The sequence below is a fragment of the Gymnoscopelus microlampas genome, assembly GCF_963454915.1.
Source record: "Gymnoscopelus microlampas genome assembly, chromosome: 9".
NCBI classification, from domain to species: Eukaryota; Metazoa; Chordata; class Actinopteri; order Myctophiformes; family Myctophidae; genus Gymnoscopelus; species Gymnoscopelus microlampas.
In genome coordinates, this window is record NC_139946.1 from 13,002,105 (window position 1) to 13,017,091 (window position 14,987).

General features: G+C 44.7%; 1 protein-coding gene across 2 annotated transcripts in view; it reads right to left on the reverse strand.

The window, feature by feature from the left end:
* The window catches only part of ssbp4 (single stranded DNA binding protein 4), a 140,566-nt gene that overhangs the window by 99,519 nt on the left and 26,060 nt on the right, over positions 1–14,987 (reverse strand). For both annotated transcript variants that reach the window (XM_084067464.1, XM_084067465.1), the window contains exon 3: positions 11,604–11,665. In XM_084067464.1, coding sequence (XP_083923590.1) covers positions 11,604–11,665 — 62 coding nt within the window. The remainder of the gene's footprint in view (positions 1–11,603; positions 11,666–14,987) is intronic.

A 14,987-nucleotide genomic window follows, 5' to 3' on the forward strand; every position in this document is an offset into this window, starting at 1 on the left:
ACAAAGAACTTCTGCATAGTAGACCAGCTATCATCAACGTTTTCAGGCCAAGGACCCCCTAGCTGAGCGAGAGATGAAGCAGGGACCCCCTACTCTATATTGCAGTGGTTCTCAACCTGTGGGTCGGGACCCCCAGGGGGGTCCCTTCATGATTTTTGGGGGGTCCCCAGATGATAGTGAAGTGACAATTTAAGGACTTTTAAGACCTAAAAAAAGCAACAACAAAAGTAATCAATAAACTAGTATAAAACATTGGCCAAATTGTCAAATAATATAAGAAAGAGACAAAGATTGTGAAAATAGCCGATCTACAAGCTCACAACGCCTCGCGATGCGAGGCGTTGTGAGCTTGTAGATCTGCTATTTTCACAATGTTTATCTGTGGAACGGAGTCTTATCAAAATGGGGGGTCCCCAGTTCAAATAGGATTATTTTGGGGGTCGCGGCTTGAAAAGATTGAGCACCACTGCTATATTGTATAAAAATGTGTTTCAGATTAAGTTTTTTTTTTTTAGCTTAGTCTGCTATTTTTTCCCTCTACACCTATAGCCTCTTTGCCAAAAATAGCCTATTTTCCGCTAATGTTCCCCTCAGAAAAGGAATTCTAGGGTTCAAGTGGTTAATGTAAAAAAAACGTCATTCTATCACACAAAGATTTGGCGGACCCCCTATAGCAGCTCTGAGGACCCCCTAGGGGTCCCGGACCCCCTGTTGAAGACCCCTGATTTAGACCAGTGAATCTCAAGTTTTGTCATTTTAAAGGGAGGGGAGGGGAGGCGGGGGCATAGATTGGTGAAGCAATAGGAAGCGGCGCTGGTACCGAGCGCAACGCTTTTTGATCCGCCCTTCAAGACCTTCGATAGGGCTGGCTCCTCCAGTCTAAGGATCCCCTGGCACCCCCCCTACAAAGACCCCTGGGGGTCCCCCGACCCCACGTGAGAACCAGCGTTTCAGACAAGTCCACCGCGTTCTTTTTAGTCCCCGATTCATAAAATCTCCAGCCTACAATTTTCGGCACGAACGGACCGAAGAAGACTGTGGCTAAACTCCAGAGAGAGAGCTCTTTATCCAGAACGGGGGTTGACCGAATGCGAGTGCTTTCCCCTGTTTCCTCCACAGCCTGCCACCAAGACCTGTGGGGTTAGCGACCAATCGGCTGTGATTATATTACTTACTGCCCAATCAGCCGTGGTCATATTAGCTAATTAGACCAATCGCACTCCTCCAGGGCAGCTAGAGGCCACCAGGTCCCCACTCCAAATGGGCCCTTAATTACTGCACTGAAATTAAGTACCTGCCTGGCTTTGCTGCGTGTTAAGGAGTTCTCTCTCTCTCTCGCTTTGATGATATTGATTTAATGGACAGCGCATTAAAAGAAAACTGCTGAATTGGGACTTGAGAAGCAAAAGTGAAAAAAATGTTTCACTTCTTTTCTTTTTTTTCACTCCGTCGTGCCATCATTCAAAAGGAGTAAATATTCTGTTATGTGCGTTCTTATAGTGCTGATGTGAGGGAACGCGGGCGCTGAACGGCCCTGACACTTGATGTGACAGACTGCAAAATGGAGCAGAAAATATTAGCTGATCGCCCCATAACCGTGCGTGTGTCAGAGAATCGCTCACCAGCACAACCTGTCATGCATTGGTCATTTTTCAATCCGGGGGATGTTTTTTAGCCGCAGCCCAAGTGTTTTTTGTTTTGATGGCTGTGACTGCACGGCAGGATAATGTGACTCACTCTTATCTAGGAGTTTAGGCCGTTTCCTTCTTTACGACTTGGAAGTTAAACTTACTGTAAATCACAAACTCTGCCGTGTCCTCTTTGTGCCTTTAGATCTTTATTATTTTGGTGATTCATACGCTGTCCGAGGACACCGTGAAAACGAGCCTGTCGTTCTTGTGGCTCCTCGATATGAAAAAGAACAAATAAGCTGTGTCTACCACCGGGGCAGCACTATGTGCTGCCAAGCAAGTCAAAGCAATATTAGTTAAAATATAAGTCTGTTATTATATGGGAAAAGTTTAGAGATAAAAAAAGACAAGAAGCTTTGTTAGCCCTGAGGCGTCCAGACAAGGAGCAGATGTACAAGGAACAGAGGTTAACAAGCGGGTGGAGAATGCTTAGTGGGAAGCGTGTGTGTGTGCGTGTGCGTGTGCGTGTGCGTGTGCGTGTGCGTGTGCGTGTGCGTGCGTGCAGTGGTGGAAAAAAGGTACTCAAATGTTTTACTTAAGTAAAAGTATCAATACTGCAATGTAGAAGTACTCTGTTACAAGTAAAAGACTGGAATTCAAAATTTACTTGAGTTAAAGTACAAATGTATTGGTATCAAAATGTACTTTAAAGTACCAAAAGTAAAAGTACTAAAATATTTGAAAATAGCCGATCTACAAGCTCACAACGCGTCGCGATGCGACGCGTTGTGAGCTTGTAGATCGGCTATTTTCAAATAGCCTATGTTTAAATAGGGCTAAAGTGGTTAATGTATGTATTATTATGTAATCATTTATATCTGCAAAGTAACAAGTAACTAAAGTTTTCAAATAATTGCAGTGGAGTAAAAGTACAATATTTGCCTCTGAGATGTAGTGGAGTGGAAGTAAAAGTATCGGAAATTGGAAATACTCAAGCACAAATACCTCAAAATTGTACTTAAGTACAGTACTTGAGTACATGTACTTAGTTACTTTTCATGGGGTCGGCCAGTGCTGCCCCCTGAGTGACTTGACAATAAAGCCTGTGCACATTATCATACCTATCAGCTGGTGTTAAAGAGATTGCTGCTCCGCCGGGGCAGAGGCGGGCTGCGGGGAGACCGGCTCGCACGGGAAATTAAATAGGACGCAGATTACGCAGTCGTCCCACCTCTCCCGGAAGTTCCGGGACTCTCTCGGGAATTAGCGTACCCTCCCGGACACCCGCGAGCGGCCATACATCTCCCGCAAATACCGACCAGGCGATCAAATGGTGGAGAAATGCGGGAGAACGGTTCCTATTTACTTCTCATTGCTCAGATCCGGTCTAGAACCACCCGCCTACTGTCTGGGTTTAAACATATGAGGCACACACACACACACAGACCGGATCTGCAACCTGCCTCTTTGTTCTCATTCGTCGCTGAAATGTCAATCTGACAAAATGAAGTCATGTCATTCGCTGTGGGAGGAGTGGGCGTCTGAAAGTGACCAATCACTGGTCTCAGATGCAGAGACGGAGTGAAAAAAAATATATGTTTCTCAAGTTAGGAGGCGGGGGGGGGGGGGGTGATTATAATCTATGATAATAAATCGGTAAAATCAGGCAAAAATATGAATGAAATAACATTAAAAAAAAGTATAATTAAAATAAAAAGCACACCCAGTGTGAAGAGAGTGGTGCCTTTGAATTAGTGTAACTGGTTGCATCCTTGTGTTGCAATCCGCTGCAACTGTTGAGGCCGTTCTCAAACGGACGGACGGACGGACGGACGGACCCACACACACGGTCAAGTGTGGGAGTGGCTGGCACCACTCAAAAATAAATGAAATATAACTGAAGAAGAGCGCGCGCGCTCTGCACAGGCCGGGCACACAGCAACGCGTGCATGAGTGCGTGCACCTCCCGGAAATGATTTTTCCCAGGGTGGGATGTCTGGATTACGCCTAATTTAAATGTAGTTAAGCACCGCTGTCTCACATGGAAAATAGCCGATCTACAAGCTCACGACACGCCAGATGCAGTGCGACGCGCTGTGAGCTTTTATTTTCGGTGCGAGACACGATGTGCAACCAAGTATAATTCAGGCTTTACACTTTCTTACCGAAAAGACACAACCAAGTAGAGAAGCTGAGTTGGAAGCAAATCTAACGCCTAAATTAAGCCCTGTGATGTTTTAAATATATCATTATTAGCACAGCTATATGTCTTAGCTGCAAAGAGGGAATATTATTTGCTGTATCTCAGTAGAAGTGACTAATCATAACAAGTCAGACATGTATTGTTTTGACATTGTTTTATATATTATAACTCATTAAACTCATTAAATCTTAATTAGATCCTATGGAGTTCGAATTGGGAGAGGAATGAATATTAGATATTAAGATACAGAGGTGTATATTTTCAAGTTGCTATAGAAACAATATTACTGTCCAGCCTCCCACAATTAGTTGTGGGAGGCTTCTTTCCGTCTTGTGGGTGGTTACATACTTTGTATATTTGGGGGGTATTGTAATTGTTTCAGCTGCAAACTTTTACAGAACATACTTGAAACCCGGCTGCAGAGTATTGCTCTTAAGTGTAAATGGATGTGTGTGCGTAGTCGGTAGGAGTGTGTTTTAAAATACAGCTTGAGGTCATGCAAATTCTGCGTCATCCATTCAAATGAGAAACCATCTGACTAAATAACATGAGGAGGCAGACACTCACACACACATGCATACAGACAAGATACACGCACGGTAACTCTCATTTGCACATCCTTACGTATGTGCGTTCACACACACACACGCACACGCACACACACACACACACGCACACACACACACACACACACACACACACACACACACACACACACACACACACACACACACACACACACACACACAACACACACTTCAGAACAGGAAGGGATTAGCGTCCAGCCGTCCAGAAGAAAACAATTACTAAAATTAAATGCCATCATGATAATTATTTGCAATTAACTGGGGTTTGACAAAGCCAGTGGCTACAACGTGCCTTTTCCATTAAAACAGGCAGGGTAAACAAAGAAACAGGCAGAAAGACAAGAAGCAGACAGGCTGGTGGTGTCGGGGGGCGCGGCGATAATCCCATACGTGCGCCTTGCGGCCATCCTGTCAGCCGGCGAATCAGAGGAGAGGGTGGGAGAGAGAGACAACCATGCAGATGACGCATGTCTCCCACTCATCATGTCTCCCTCATGTTAGTGCAAGTGAAAATAGTGAAAATTGTCCATTGTCCCAACGCGTTGTGAGCTTGTAGAGCTGCTATTTTCACTACTTTTGTGTGACAGTCTTGCATGATGAAGAAGGGCATTAACCCATTAAGACCTAAGGGCGATTCTTAGCTAATGTCTTCTAAATCCCAACACCTGATCCCAACAGTTTTCTGAATAACGTATGTTTCTATATCAGTGGTGCTCAAACATTTTCATGTGAAGGACCCCCAAAATGATATGCATTTGGCCGCCGACCCCCATCTCAAAATGTTTTGTTCTAGGGACCTCCAGAAGCAAAGAATAGAGTTCAAATGTTCGCTTTAAACAATATATATTCAAAGATTTGCACACATTTTCACAATTTTTCAAAAATAGCTATATCTACAAGCTCGTAGTGCGGCACTCTGTGCCGCACTATGAGCTTGTATATCTGCTATTTTTCAATAGCCAAAGTGTAATATAATGCTTTTTTAGCTCAAATGAAAAAGTGACACAGACGCGTTCCAGCCAGGTTAATTTAGGAAAAAAGAAACATAAACAGTTGAAATACGGAGATACGAGGTTTCTGCCCGGCGATAGGCTCTTCTAAATGGGACAAAACGCTGCAGTCAAAGACGGGGGAGGCTGGAAAAAGGATCCCTTCCGGTTGTCTTCATCACCTCTACTCAAGTACCAGCTACTCTCCCGGGGACAGAGAGAGAGAGAGAGAGAGAGAGAGAGAGAGAGAGAGAGAGAGAGAGAGACAGACGCATTCAGACAGAGACGGTAGCACGTTGCGATGGAAATCAGCTTCTGTGTTGTACTACACTACTGCAACAGGAAGCCCTCTCTCTCTCTCTCTCTCTCTCTCTGGACTGTAGATAATAACTACAGGATTTGACAAGGAGGGGGGAGCCAAAAAAAAAGAGGTCTGACCAGAAGCCGATGAGTGACTCATATTGTTAACACATGTACATACATAACAGAGGAACATGTCCCCGCTGTCTGTCAGGCCCGTGGTGCTGTTGAGGCATTGTGACCAAGAGAGACCGGCCTATAACTATACATACTGGTGCATTCAAACGGCACCGACGTGATTCGGTTTCCTGTATTGACTTACTGAGGCCCCTCGAGGGGGCTTCCGTTTAAGATTATCAAATATTTGAAAACTATGTGAGCATGTTTTTTTCCGCTCTCTAGGAGAAACAGATGAGTATAAAAGTGAGCGGAGGAGAGGAGAGGAGAGGAGAGGAGAGGAGAGGAGACACGAAGCTTCGTGCTTCTCGGTCCGATATACCTGCTTTTATAAAAAAGCAGTCGGCCTATTTAAGAGCAGAGATGAGTATAACTTGAGGAGAGGAGAGGAGCTACAGAGCTTTGTGCGTTTCCGGTCTGATACCTGCTTTCATAAAGAGCGGTCCAGAGATTTAAGAGCAGAGCCATGCTGTAGTAACACTCTGTTTACTCTCCCCCACGCAGAGAGGAATTTCAGCTCTAGGGGGCCATGACAGAGATGATACCTCTACGTATGTTGTCTTGTGCTGAGGCGTGTGCGTGCGTGCGCGTAAGGCAGTGTTGCCAGATTCTGTGAGAGAAACAAGCAACCAGGTCTAGGAAAACCAGCCCAAAAGAAGCGACTATGGGCCAACATGAGCACTTTAACATATACATCAGCTATTTGAAAATAGCAGACCTACAAGCTCACAACGCGTCGCGATGCGACGCGTTGTGAGCTTGTAGATCGGCTATTTTCAAATAAAATCTTGCGGGGGAAATTATAAGACCTGGCAACCCTGGCGTAAGGGTGCAGTTGTGGTGGGGTGGGAGAGAGCTTGAGGATTCTGTAGCTGTCCAGTGAAAACTGGTTAAAGCAATCGATTCTGGGGATAAGGAGGAGAGAGAGCGAGCGCCCAGCCCAACAGAGGGAGAGCTAATGACACAATCAACACCTGCAGTCCTCCCTGAGACCTTTCTTTATCCCTCCACCCATAACAACAGATGTGGATGACCCCCCCACCCAAAAGAAGCCCCCCGCCCCAACAGGAAACTGCTAGAGACAGGGGCTACGAGAGATGAACCCTAGGCTGGAGAGACAGAGACAGAGACAGAGAGAGAGAGAGAGAGAGAGAGAGAGAGAGAGAGAGAGAGAGAGAGAGAGAGAGAGAGAGAGGAGGGAAGTATGAGGAGGATGGGTGGGGGGGGGGTCTCGGATTTGGCTGTTTAACACAAAAGGAGCCTGGAATGCAAGGAGTTAATCCATTCTGGGGTCTCTCTTCCGCAAACAAAGGACAGGCCTCCAGACAAAGGTTGAGGGAGGGGGAGTGCAGGGGATGGGGGGTCGGGGGGGGGGGAGGCGGGCGGAGGGGGGTTTGGTGGCTTTCCCCTACCATCTGGAGCTTTTGTTTGGGGGAGGGGGGTTGGGGGTTTGGGGGGTGGCGTAGGACTCCCAGCCCCCTCCCCACACACACACACACACACACACACACACACACACCCCACCCCCAGTGAGTCCCATGTCCACGTGCTGCGGGCTCAGACAGACGCCCCTCGGCTAGGTCATACCGCGCTGGGGCCCTGCCCCGCTCAGCCTGGCTAATCATCAGCCTGCTCTCCAACTGCTCGCACACACGCACACATACGCACGTGCACGCACACGCACACACACACACACACACACACACACACACACACACACACACAAACGCACACACGCAAGTACATGCTAGGTCATCCAAAAACATTCTGCTATCACTATCAGACACATACTCTCCCGCACTCTGTTGAAATATATCAATAAGGTCAGAAGGACGTACACACTGCAACTGTTCCACTCCCCTCTTCCTTTCAGGCTCGCGCACACGCACACACGCGCACACACACGCACGCGCGCACGCACGCACGCACGTGCACAGAGAGAGCAGGGCTCCCTAATTCCTCTTATTGGTCGGGCCAAAGGCGAGGGTAAACGTATGCAGTGCTGTATGTTTGTGTATGTCAGTCTGTCAGTATTACTGGTAGCTGTCCAAGTAGGAGAGCTGTCAGCTTGATGGAAGCCAGGCTCTCCAAAAAGGACCATTATGAACTGTGTCAACAGGCTGCGATATTACACCATGTGGGACCCTCACGGCAGAATGAATGAAGTCACAATCGCTCGCTTTACTACTACCGGGGGGCTTTGGGACGAGGAAGAAGAAGGGGACAAATGACAAACAAAGCCTGCCCCCGTCCAACCTCTCAGAGCCTCACCTCTTGTCCTCCACCGCCCCCACACCCGCCCCTGTTGCCTCTCTAATCTCCTTTGCCGTCTCTTTTCGCTGCTCCTGTATATGTTTGGCTGCCTTAGTTGCTCCAAAAACCTCCGGCTACCCCCCGCCCCCCCCCACCCAGCCCCACCCAGTGGTGGAAAGTAACTAAGTACATTTACTTAAGTACTGTACTTAAGTACAATTTTGAGGTATTTGTACTTTACTTGAGTATTTCCAATTTACAATACTTTTACTTCTACTCCACTACATCTCTTGAGGCAAATATTGTACGTTTACTCCACTACATTTACTTGAAAACTTTAGGTACTAGTTACTTTTCATGTATAAATTATGATATAATGAAACGTACACTAACCACTTTAAACCTATTTTATACCTAGGCTATTTGAAAATAGCCGATCTACAAGCTCACAACGCGTCGCATCGCGACGCGTTGTGAGCTTGTAGATCTGCTATTTTCAAATATTTTTTTTTACTTTTGGTACTTTTTGGTACTTTAAGTACATTTTGATGCCAATACTTTTGTACTTTTTACTCAAGTAAAATTTTAATTCTGGACTTTTATTTGTAACAGAGTATTTTTATATTGCAGTATTGGTACTTTTACTTACAGTAAGTAAAGAATTTGAGTACTTTTTCCACCACTGGCCCCATCCCTGCCCAATTTCCTGCTTGCCTGTTTTGGCTGCCTCTCTTTTCAGTGCCAATCTACAAAACTTTTTTGTCTGTCTGCCCGCCTGGCTGCTTTGTTTTGCACTCTATACCCGTCTTTGCCTGTCAAAGATCTTTGCCTGCCTGAAGGCCGGCCGGGCGGCCTGCCTGCCTGCCTGCCTGCCTGCCTCGCTCTTCGCTTCTTCCTCCTTCCTCCTCGTCTGGCTCTGAACTCAGGTTCTCCCGGCTCTCTTGGCCTGTCAGCTGGAAAGGGGAACCCTGCATTTTGGGTGTTCCCGAAACGTCTCCTCCACTTTAGACAGAGAGAGAACTACTGTACATGTCAGGGCTGTCAGCCCAAATGGCTCCGTTCTCTCCAAAGCCAGACAGAAAGTACACTCTATTTATCTGGCATTAACACGTCTGACAGATTGCTTTTAAAAGCAGCGGTACGAGGGGAGGAAAAACACACGCGGAGCCCAGTTCTGTTTCGAAAAGGAGAAACCGGGTCTTTTAACCCATTAAGACCTGGAACTGTGTCATTTTTAGATTTGAGCTAAAAAGCAATATTTTACACTTTTGGCTATTCAAAAATAGCAGATACACAAGCTCGTAGCGCGGCACCGAGTGCCGCGCTACGAGCTTGTAGATCTGCTATTTTTGAAAAATCGTGAAAATGTGTGCAAATCTTCTGAATATATATATTTTCAAAGCGAACATTTTTAACTCAAATCTTTGCTTCTGGGGGGTCCCTGGAACTAAATATTTTGATGGGGGTCCGCGGCCACATACATATAATTTTGGGGGTCCTTGACATGAAAAAGATTGAGCACCACTGATATAGAAACATACGTTTTTCAGAATACTGTTGAGATTTAGGAGACATGTAGAATCGGCTTCAGGTCTCAATGGGTTAACCGGATGGCGCGCCAGTTCCTCAACTCTGAAACCCATCTATTTGGGATAGAAGGAGCCGTGCATGACTTTGACTTTGATTAGTCCATCTGCAGTTTGACTCTGGTTCAGATATTGAGGGTTTCCTTTTCCTTTTTCTTTTTTTTTAAGGTTCAGTTGAAATAACAGAGGTGGGGAAGTTAGCCGGCTTGTCAATCAAATCACATGGAAACCAAGGGAAGCAGTACTTAAACATGTGTGACATGATGCACTTAGCATTCCCAGCAATTACGCTGTAAAATCCTTAGTGTCCATTTAACTCTGAGAGCGTACAAATGTTACTTCGGTTACATTTTGCACGCTCTCACAGAGTTACAGACTGATGGATTAACACTGAGGATTTTACTGGGTATTGTCCCCGTCCACCCATTGCACATTCTTTTAGGTCATCAAGAGTACTTCGGCAGCACGCACGTGAGCCGTTTAAAAACGTGTGTGTGTGTGTGCGTGAGAGGGAGAGCCAGACAGACAGAGACAGACAAGACTTAGGAGAGAGTCTTTAAGCACTGTATTTGGAAGCTGACCGGATAATATGCTTCGGCCACAAAATGGCAACGTCCCCGTTTGTATTCCTACTGGAGTCTTGTGTTGCATGTTGCCTTTCTGCCCCGGTGTTTCCTGTCTGTCTTCACTGTTCTGTCTAAATTAAGTAAACCTGCCCTGACGGGGTCTAAAGGCCAATACGTGCTCCGTCCGACCTCGGAAAATCTTCCTGGAAAAGGCTTTTCGAACTATCGTTTCGGAGTCCCAGGGCATCTGGAGGCGCACGATTTCTGAGAAAAAGTTGTGAGTCTGCCCATCAGAAGTTGGTAATGACGTCAATTTGTAGGTTTATCACCTTCCTTTCCGAAGAAAGGTTTGGACGTGGGAAGGAGCATGTACCACTTTACAGCGGCATAGCCTATACATGTGGACAGTGTTGCCAGACTCTGTGAGAGACAACAAGCAACCAGGTCTAGGAAAACCAGCCCAAAAGAAGCGACTATGGGCCACATGAGCACTTTAACATATACATCAGCTATTTGAAAATAGCAGATCTACAAGCTCACAACGCGTCGCGATGCGACGCGTTGTGAGCTTGTAGATCGGCTATTTTCAAATAAAACATTGCGGGGAAATTAGAATAAGCAGATCTGGCAACCCTGCATCTGCATGTGGACCTCAGACTTCATGTGGCCAGTCTATGACGTCAGTCATTACCCTTTGGGCAAAGTTTCAGCCCAAACCAGCCTCCATTAACTTCCATTTCAAAATGTGTAAATAGAAAGTTAAATATTTCCAAAAGTATATAACATACAGAGCTTCTTCTAGACGGCGCGGCCCTACTGTGCCACTCCGTAACAAGGACTGTAATGCCCAAAACATGTTCTGTCATAAGACGGTGTTGCACGCTGAAAACAGCAGATCTACAAGCTCACAACGCATCACACCCGCGACACGTTGTGAGCGTGTAGATCGGAAATATTGAACAAAGAAGCATACGCCATCCTCCTATAATTTGACAAAGCTCTGTGAGGGTGGTGTGAGGGCGGTGAGCCCAAATCTCTTCTGCCCGGTTCTCCTCAGTGGCTTGAGCAATTGGTCTGAATTTGCACACAGCCATTCACCATTACCATGTGCACGGAACAGCGAAGCCCGTTTTTCGCTTTCCCCAAATGTCAGCTGTTTATTAGCGGTTCTGTGTTCGCTGGCTCCCGGGTTGCCAGATCATGTGCGCATATCCCCCCACCCACGGGTATGGACTAGTCTATAATAATTTATCATTTTTAAAAATACGTTCAAGTAATGGGTATTAATATAGGTCATAAATGAACACATACCACCACCATGAGTGTAGGAATCCTGGAGGTTCCCCTAGTGTAATGTTCTTCTCCCATCGGATCTGCAGGAGAGACAAGAGAAAGAGAGAGAGAGAGAGAGAGACGGAGAGAGAGAGAGAGAGAGAGAGAGAGAGAGAGAGAGAGAGAGAGAGAGAGAGAGAGAGAGAGAGAGAGAGAGAGAAAGGAAAGAAAGAAGGATAGAAGAAGGGAGGGAAACAAAAAAACATATTAGGCATTGCAGTGTGACATGGTATTATGCACTGTAATGTTTGTTTAGTAAAACTTCACTCCAAACACACTGTAGGCAGACAGACAGTCAGACAGACAGACAGACAGACAGACAGACAGACAGACAGACAGACAGACAGACAGACAGACAGACAGACAGGTAGTGGAGCAGACAGACAGTAATGGACACAGGTAGAGTCAGTCAGTGTAGTTAAGTGTGGATCAGACACTAAGTCGTCTCCAAGCAGCAGTCCTCTCCAGCGGCCTTATAGACCAACCCAGTCCCAGCCTGTATCTGGACACTGAGATAAGATCCAGTCAAAGATATAGCAGGTACTCTGCTTTTACACACGCACGCACACACACACACACACACACACACACAGTAAGATCCTTAGAGTTAACCCATTAAGACCGGTAACGCTAGTAGCATGTGTGTCATTTTTTAGATTTCTATGGCTATTCAAAAATAGCAGATATACAAGCTCATCGCGCGGCACCGAGTGCCGCGCGATGAGCTTAGATCTGCAATTTTTTTTTAAACTGTGAACATTTTTGCTAATCTTTGAATATACATTTTTTAAAGCGATCATTTTGTAAATCAAATCTTTGCTTCTGGAGGTCCCTGGAACAAAATATTTTACAAATGTTCGCTTTGAAAGATATATACTGCTCAAAATATATTTTTTTTGAGCAGTGTACATTTAAAGATTCGCACAAACTTTCACTATTTTTCAAAAATATATTAGCAGATCTGCAAGCTCGTAGCGCGGCACTCGGTGCCGCGCTACGAGCTTGCATATCTGCTATTTTTGAATAGCCAAAGAAATCTAACAATAATGACAGAGATGCGTTCCCGGATTGAATGGGCTAAAGGGAATTTCAACCTGAACATTCAACATTCTGTACGCCCAGTGACGTGAAACGACGCGTTTGACATCATTGTTTCACAATGAATGCCAAACATTTCACAAAAAAAAGACACAGACGACACAGGGTCTTTTATTAATCGCCTCACGTCATAACAATGTGATTATAATTATATAATTGAGAGCATACAAATGGAACCAAATGGACCCACAAGCGGCTATTTGGCTTCCAATTGTACACTATCAGAGTTGCAAATGTATAAATGAATGATTTTACTGTGCACACACAGGCACACGTACGCATGCACACTCACATCCCTGCACTCACTCGCACGCGCACACACACACACACACACACACACACACACACACACACACACACACACACACACACACACACACACACACACACACACACACACACACACACACACACACACACACACACACACACACACACACACACACACACACACACACACACAAGCCTGAGACCACGAAGACAAGATGCGGAATCAATTTCCAAATCTCAAAATCTAATTTCCGCCCCCTCTATGAATAAAGACGTAGACTGGAAGTCTATATTCAATAGAGTCTATATTCAATAGAGCTCTTAAACAGCACTTTACAGGTCTTGCATTGGATAGTGAAGTCCTCTCGGGGACAGGAGGAATACTGCGCTTGCAATGGTGGAAAAAGTACTGAAATGTTTTACTTAAGTAAAAGTATCAAGTATCAAGTACTCTGTTACAAGTAAAAGTCCGGAATTCAAAATTTACTCGAGTAGAAGTACAAAAGTATTGGTATTTGGTATCAAAACATACTTAAAGTACCAACAGTAAAAGTACTACAATATTTGAAAATAGCAGATCTACAAGCTCACAACGCGTCGCGATGCGACGCGTTGTGAGCTTGTAGATCGGCTATTTTCAATTAGCCTATGGATAAAATAGGGCTAAAGTGGTTAATGTATGTTTTATAATATAATAACTGATAATTGCAAAGTAACTAGTAAGTAAGTTTTCAAATAATTGTAGTGGAGTAAAAGTACAATATTTGGCTCTGAGATGTAGTGGAGTAGAATCAAAAGTACTGAAAATTAGTAAGTAAGAAAGTAAAAAAATCCTCAAAAATGTACTTAAGTACAGTACTTGAGTAAATGTACTTAGTTAATTTACACCACTCTACGCTTGTGTATACTGTATGAGTACGTGTGCACGATTATGTGTGTGTGAGAGAGATAGAGCGAGAGAGAGAGAGAGAGAGAGAGAGAGAGAGAGAGAGTGAGAGAGAGCGAGTGAGAGAGCGAGAAACAGAGAGAGAGAGAGAGAGAGAGAGAGAGAGAGAGAGAGAGAGAGAGAGAGAGAGAGAGAGAGAGAGAGAGAGAGAGAGAGAGAGAGAGCGAGAGAGAGAATGAGTGAGCGAGGGTGCATTCCATGTGCACTCTTAGGGAGGTACAGAGGCTAATTGAGGCGGCAGAGTCCAGGTGAGAGCCTACTGAGCAGGTGTGTGTTCCCTCATCAGCACACCTGTGGGAATAGAACACCCTTATCTGTCCATGTAACTGTACAGTAGTACTGCACACACTGTAAAATCCTCAGTGTTCATTTAACGCTGAGACACAGGGTTGCACTAAATAGTGAGAGGGATAAAGGAGGGTGGAAAAAAAGAACAGGAGGGAGAAAGCGACACGGGCAATGGTGGAAAGAAATTAATGCATTTACTCAAACACTGTGCTAAGGAACTTAACTTCAGTGTCTAATTGTTTTTACTCCACTAATCCCAGAGGCAAATATTGTATTGTACTTATAGGTAATTGTTTTTATTTATTTATTTGACAGCTTTTGGGGCTGTCGACACCGAGCAGCACTATATATATATATATATATATATATATATATATATATATATATATATATATATAGTCCACACCACAATTATAACAATGACAGTGGCGAATGCTATATATTTGTATATTTGTTATATTTGCAGTTATAATTATAGTTGGACGGCCCTTTAGTCACTACTAGTTACTTTGAATATTTAGGTTATTAATAACGATACATAAACAAATAAAAACAAACAAAAACACGATCGATTAAGATTCCGAAATGGGCATTCTACTTTGACCGCAAGTACATTATTTTGACATCAATAGATTTGTAGTAAGTGAGATTTTGTATGCAGGACAACAGCATTTTTTTTACACTGTGGTATTGCTACTTTTACCAAAGTAAAAAAAACGGAGTACTTCTTCCACCACTGGACAAGGGCAGATTACAACACA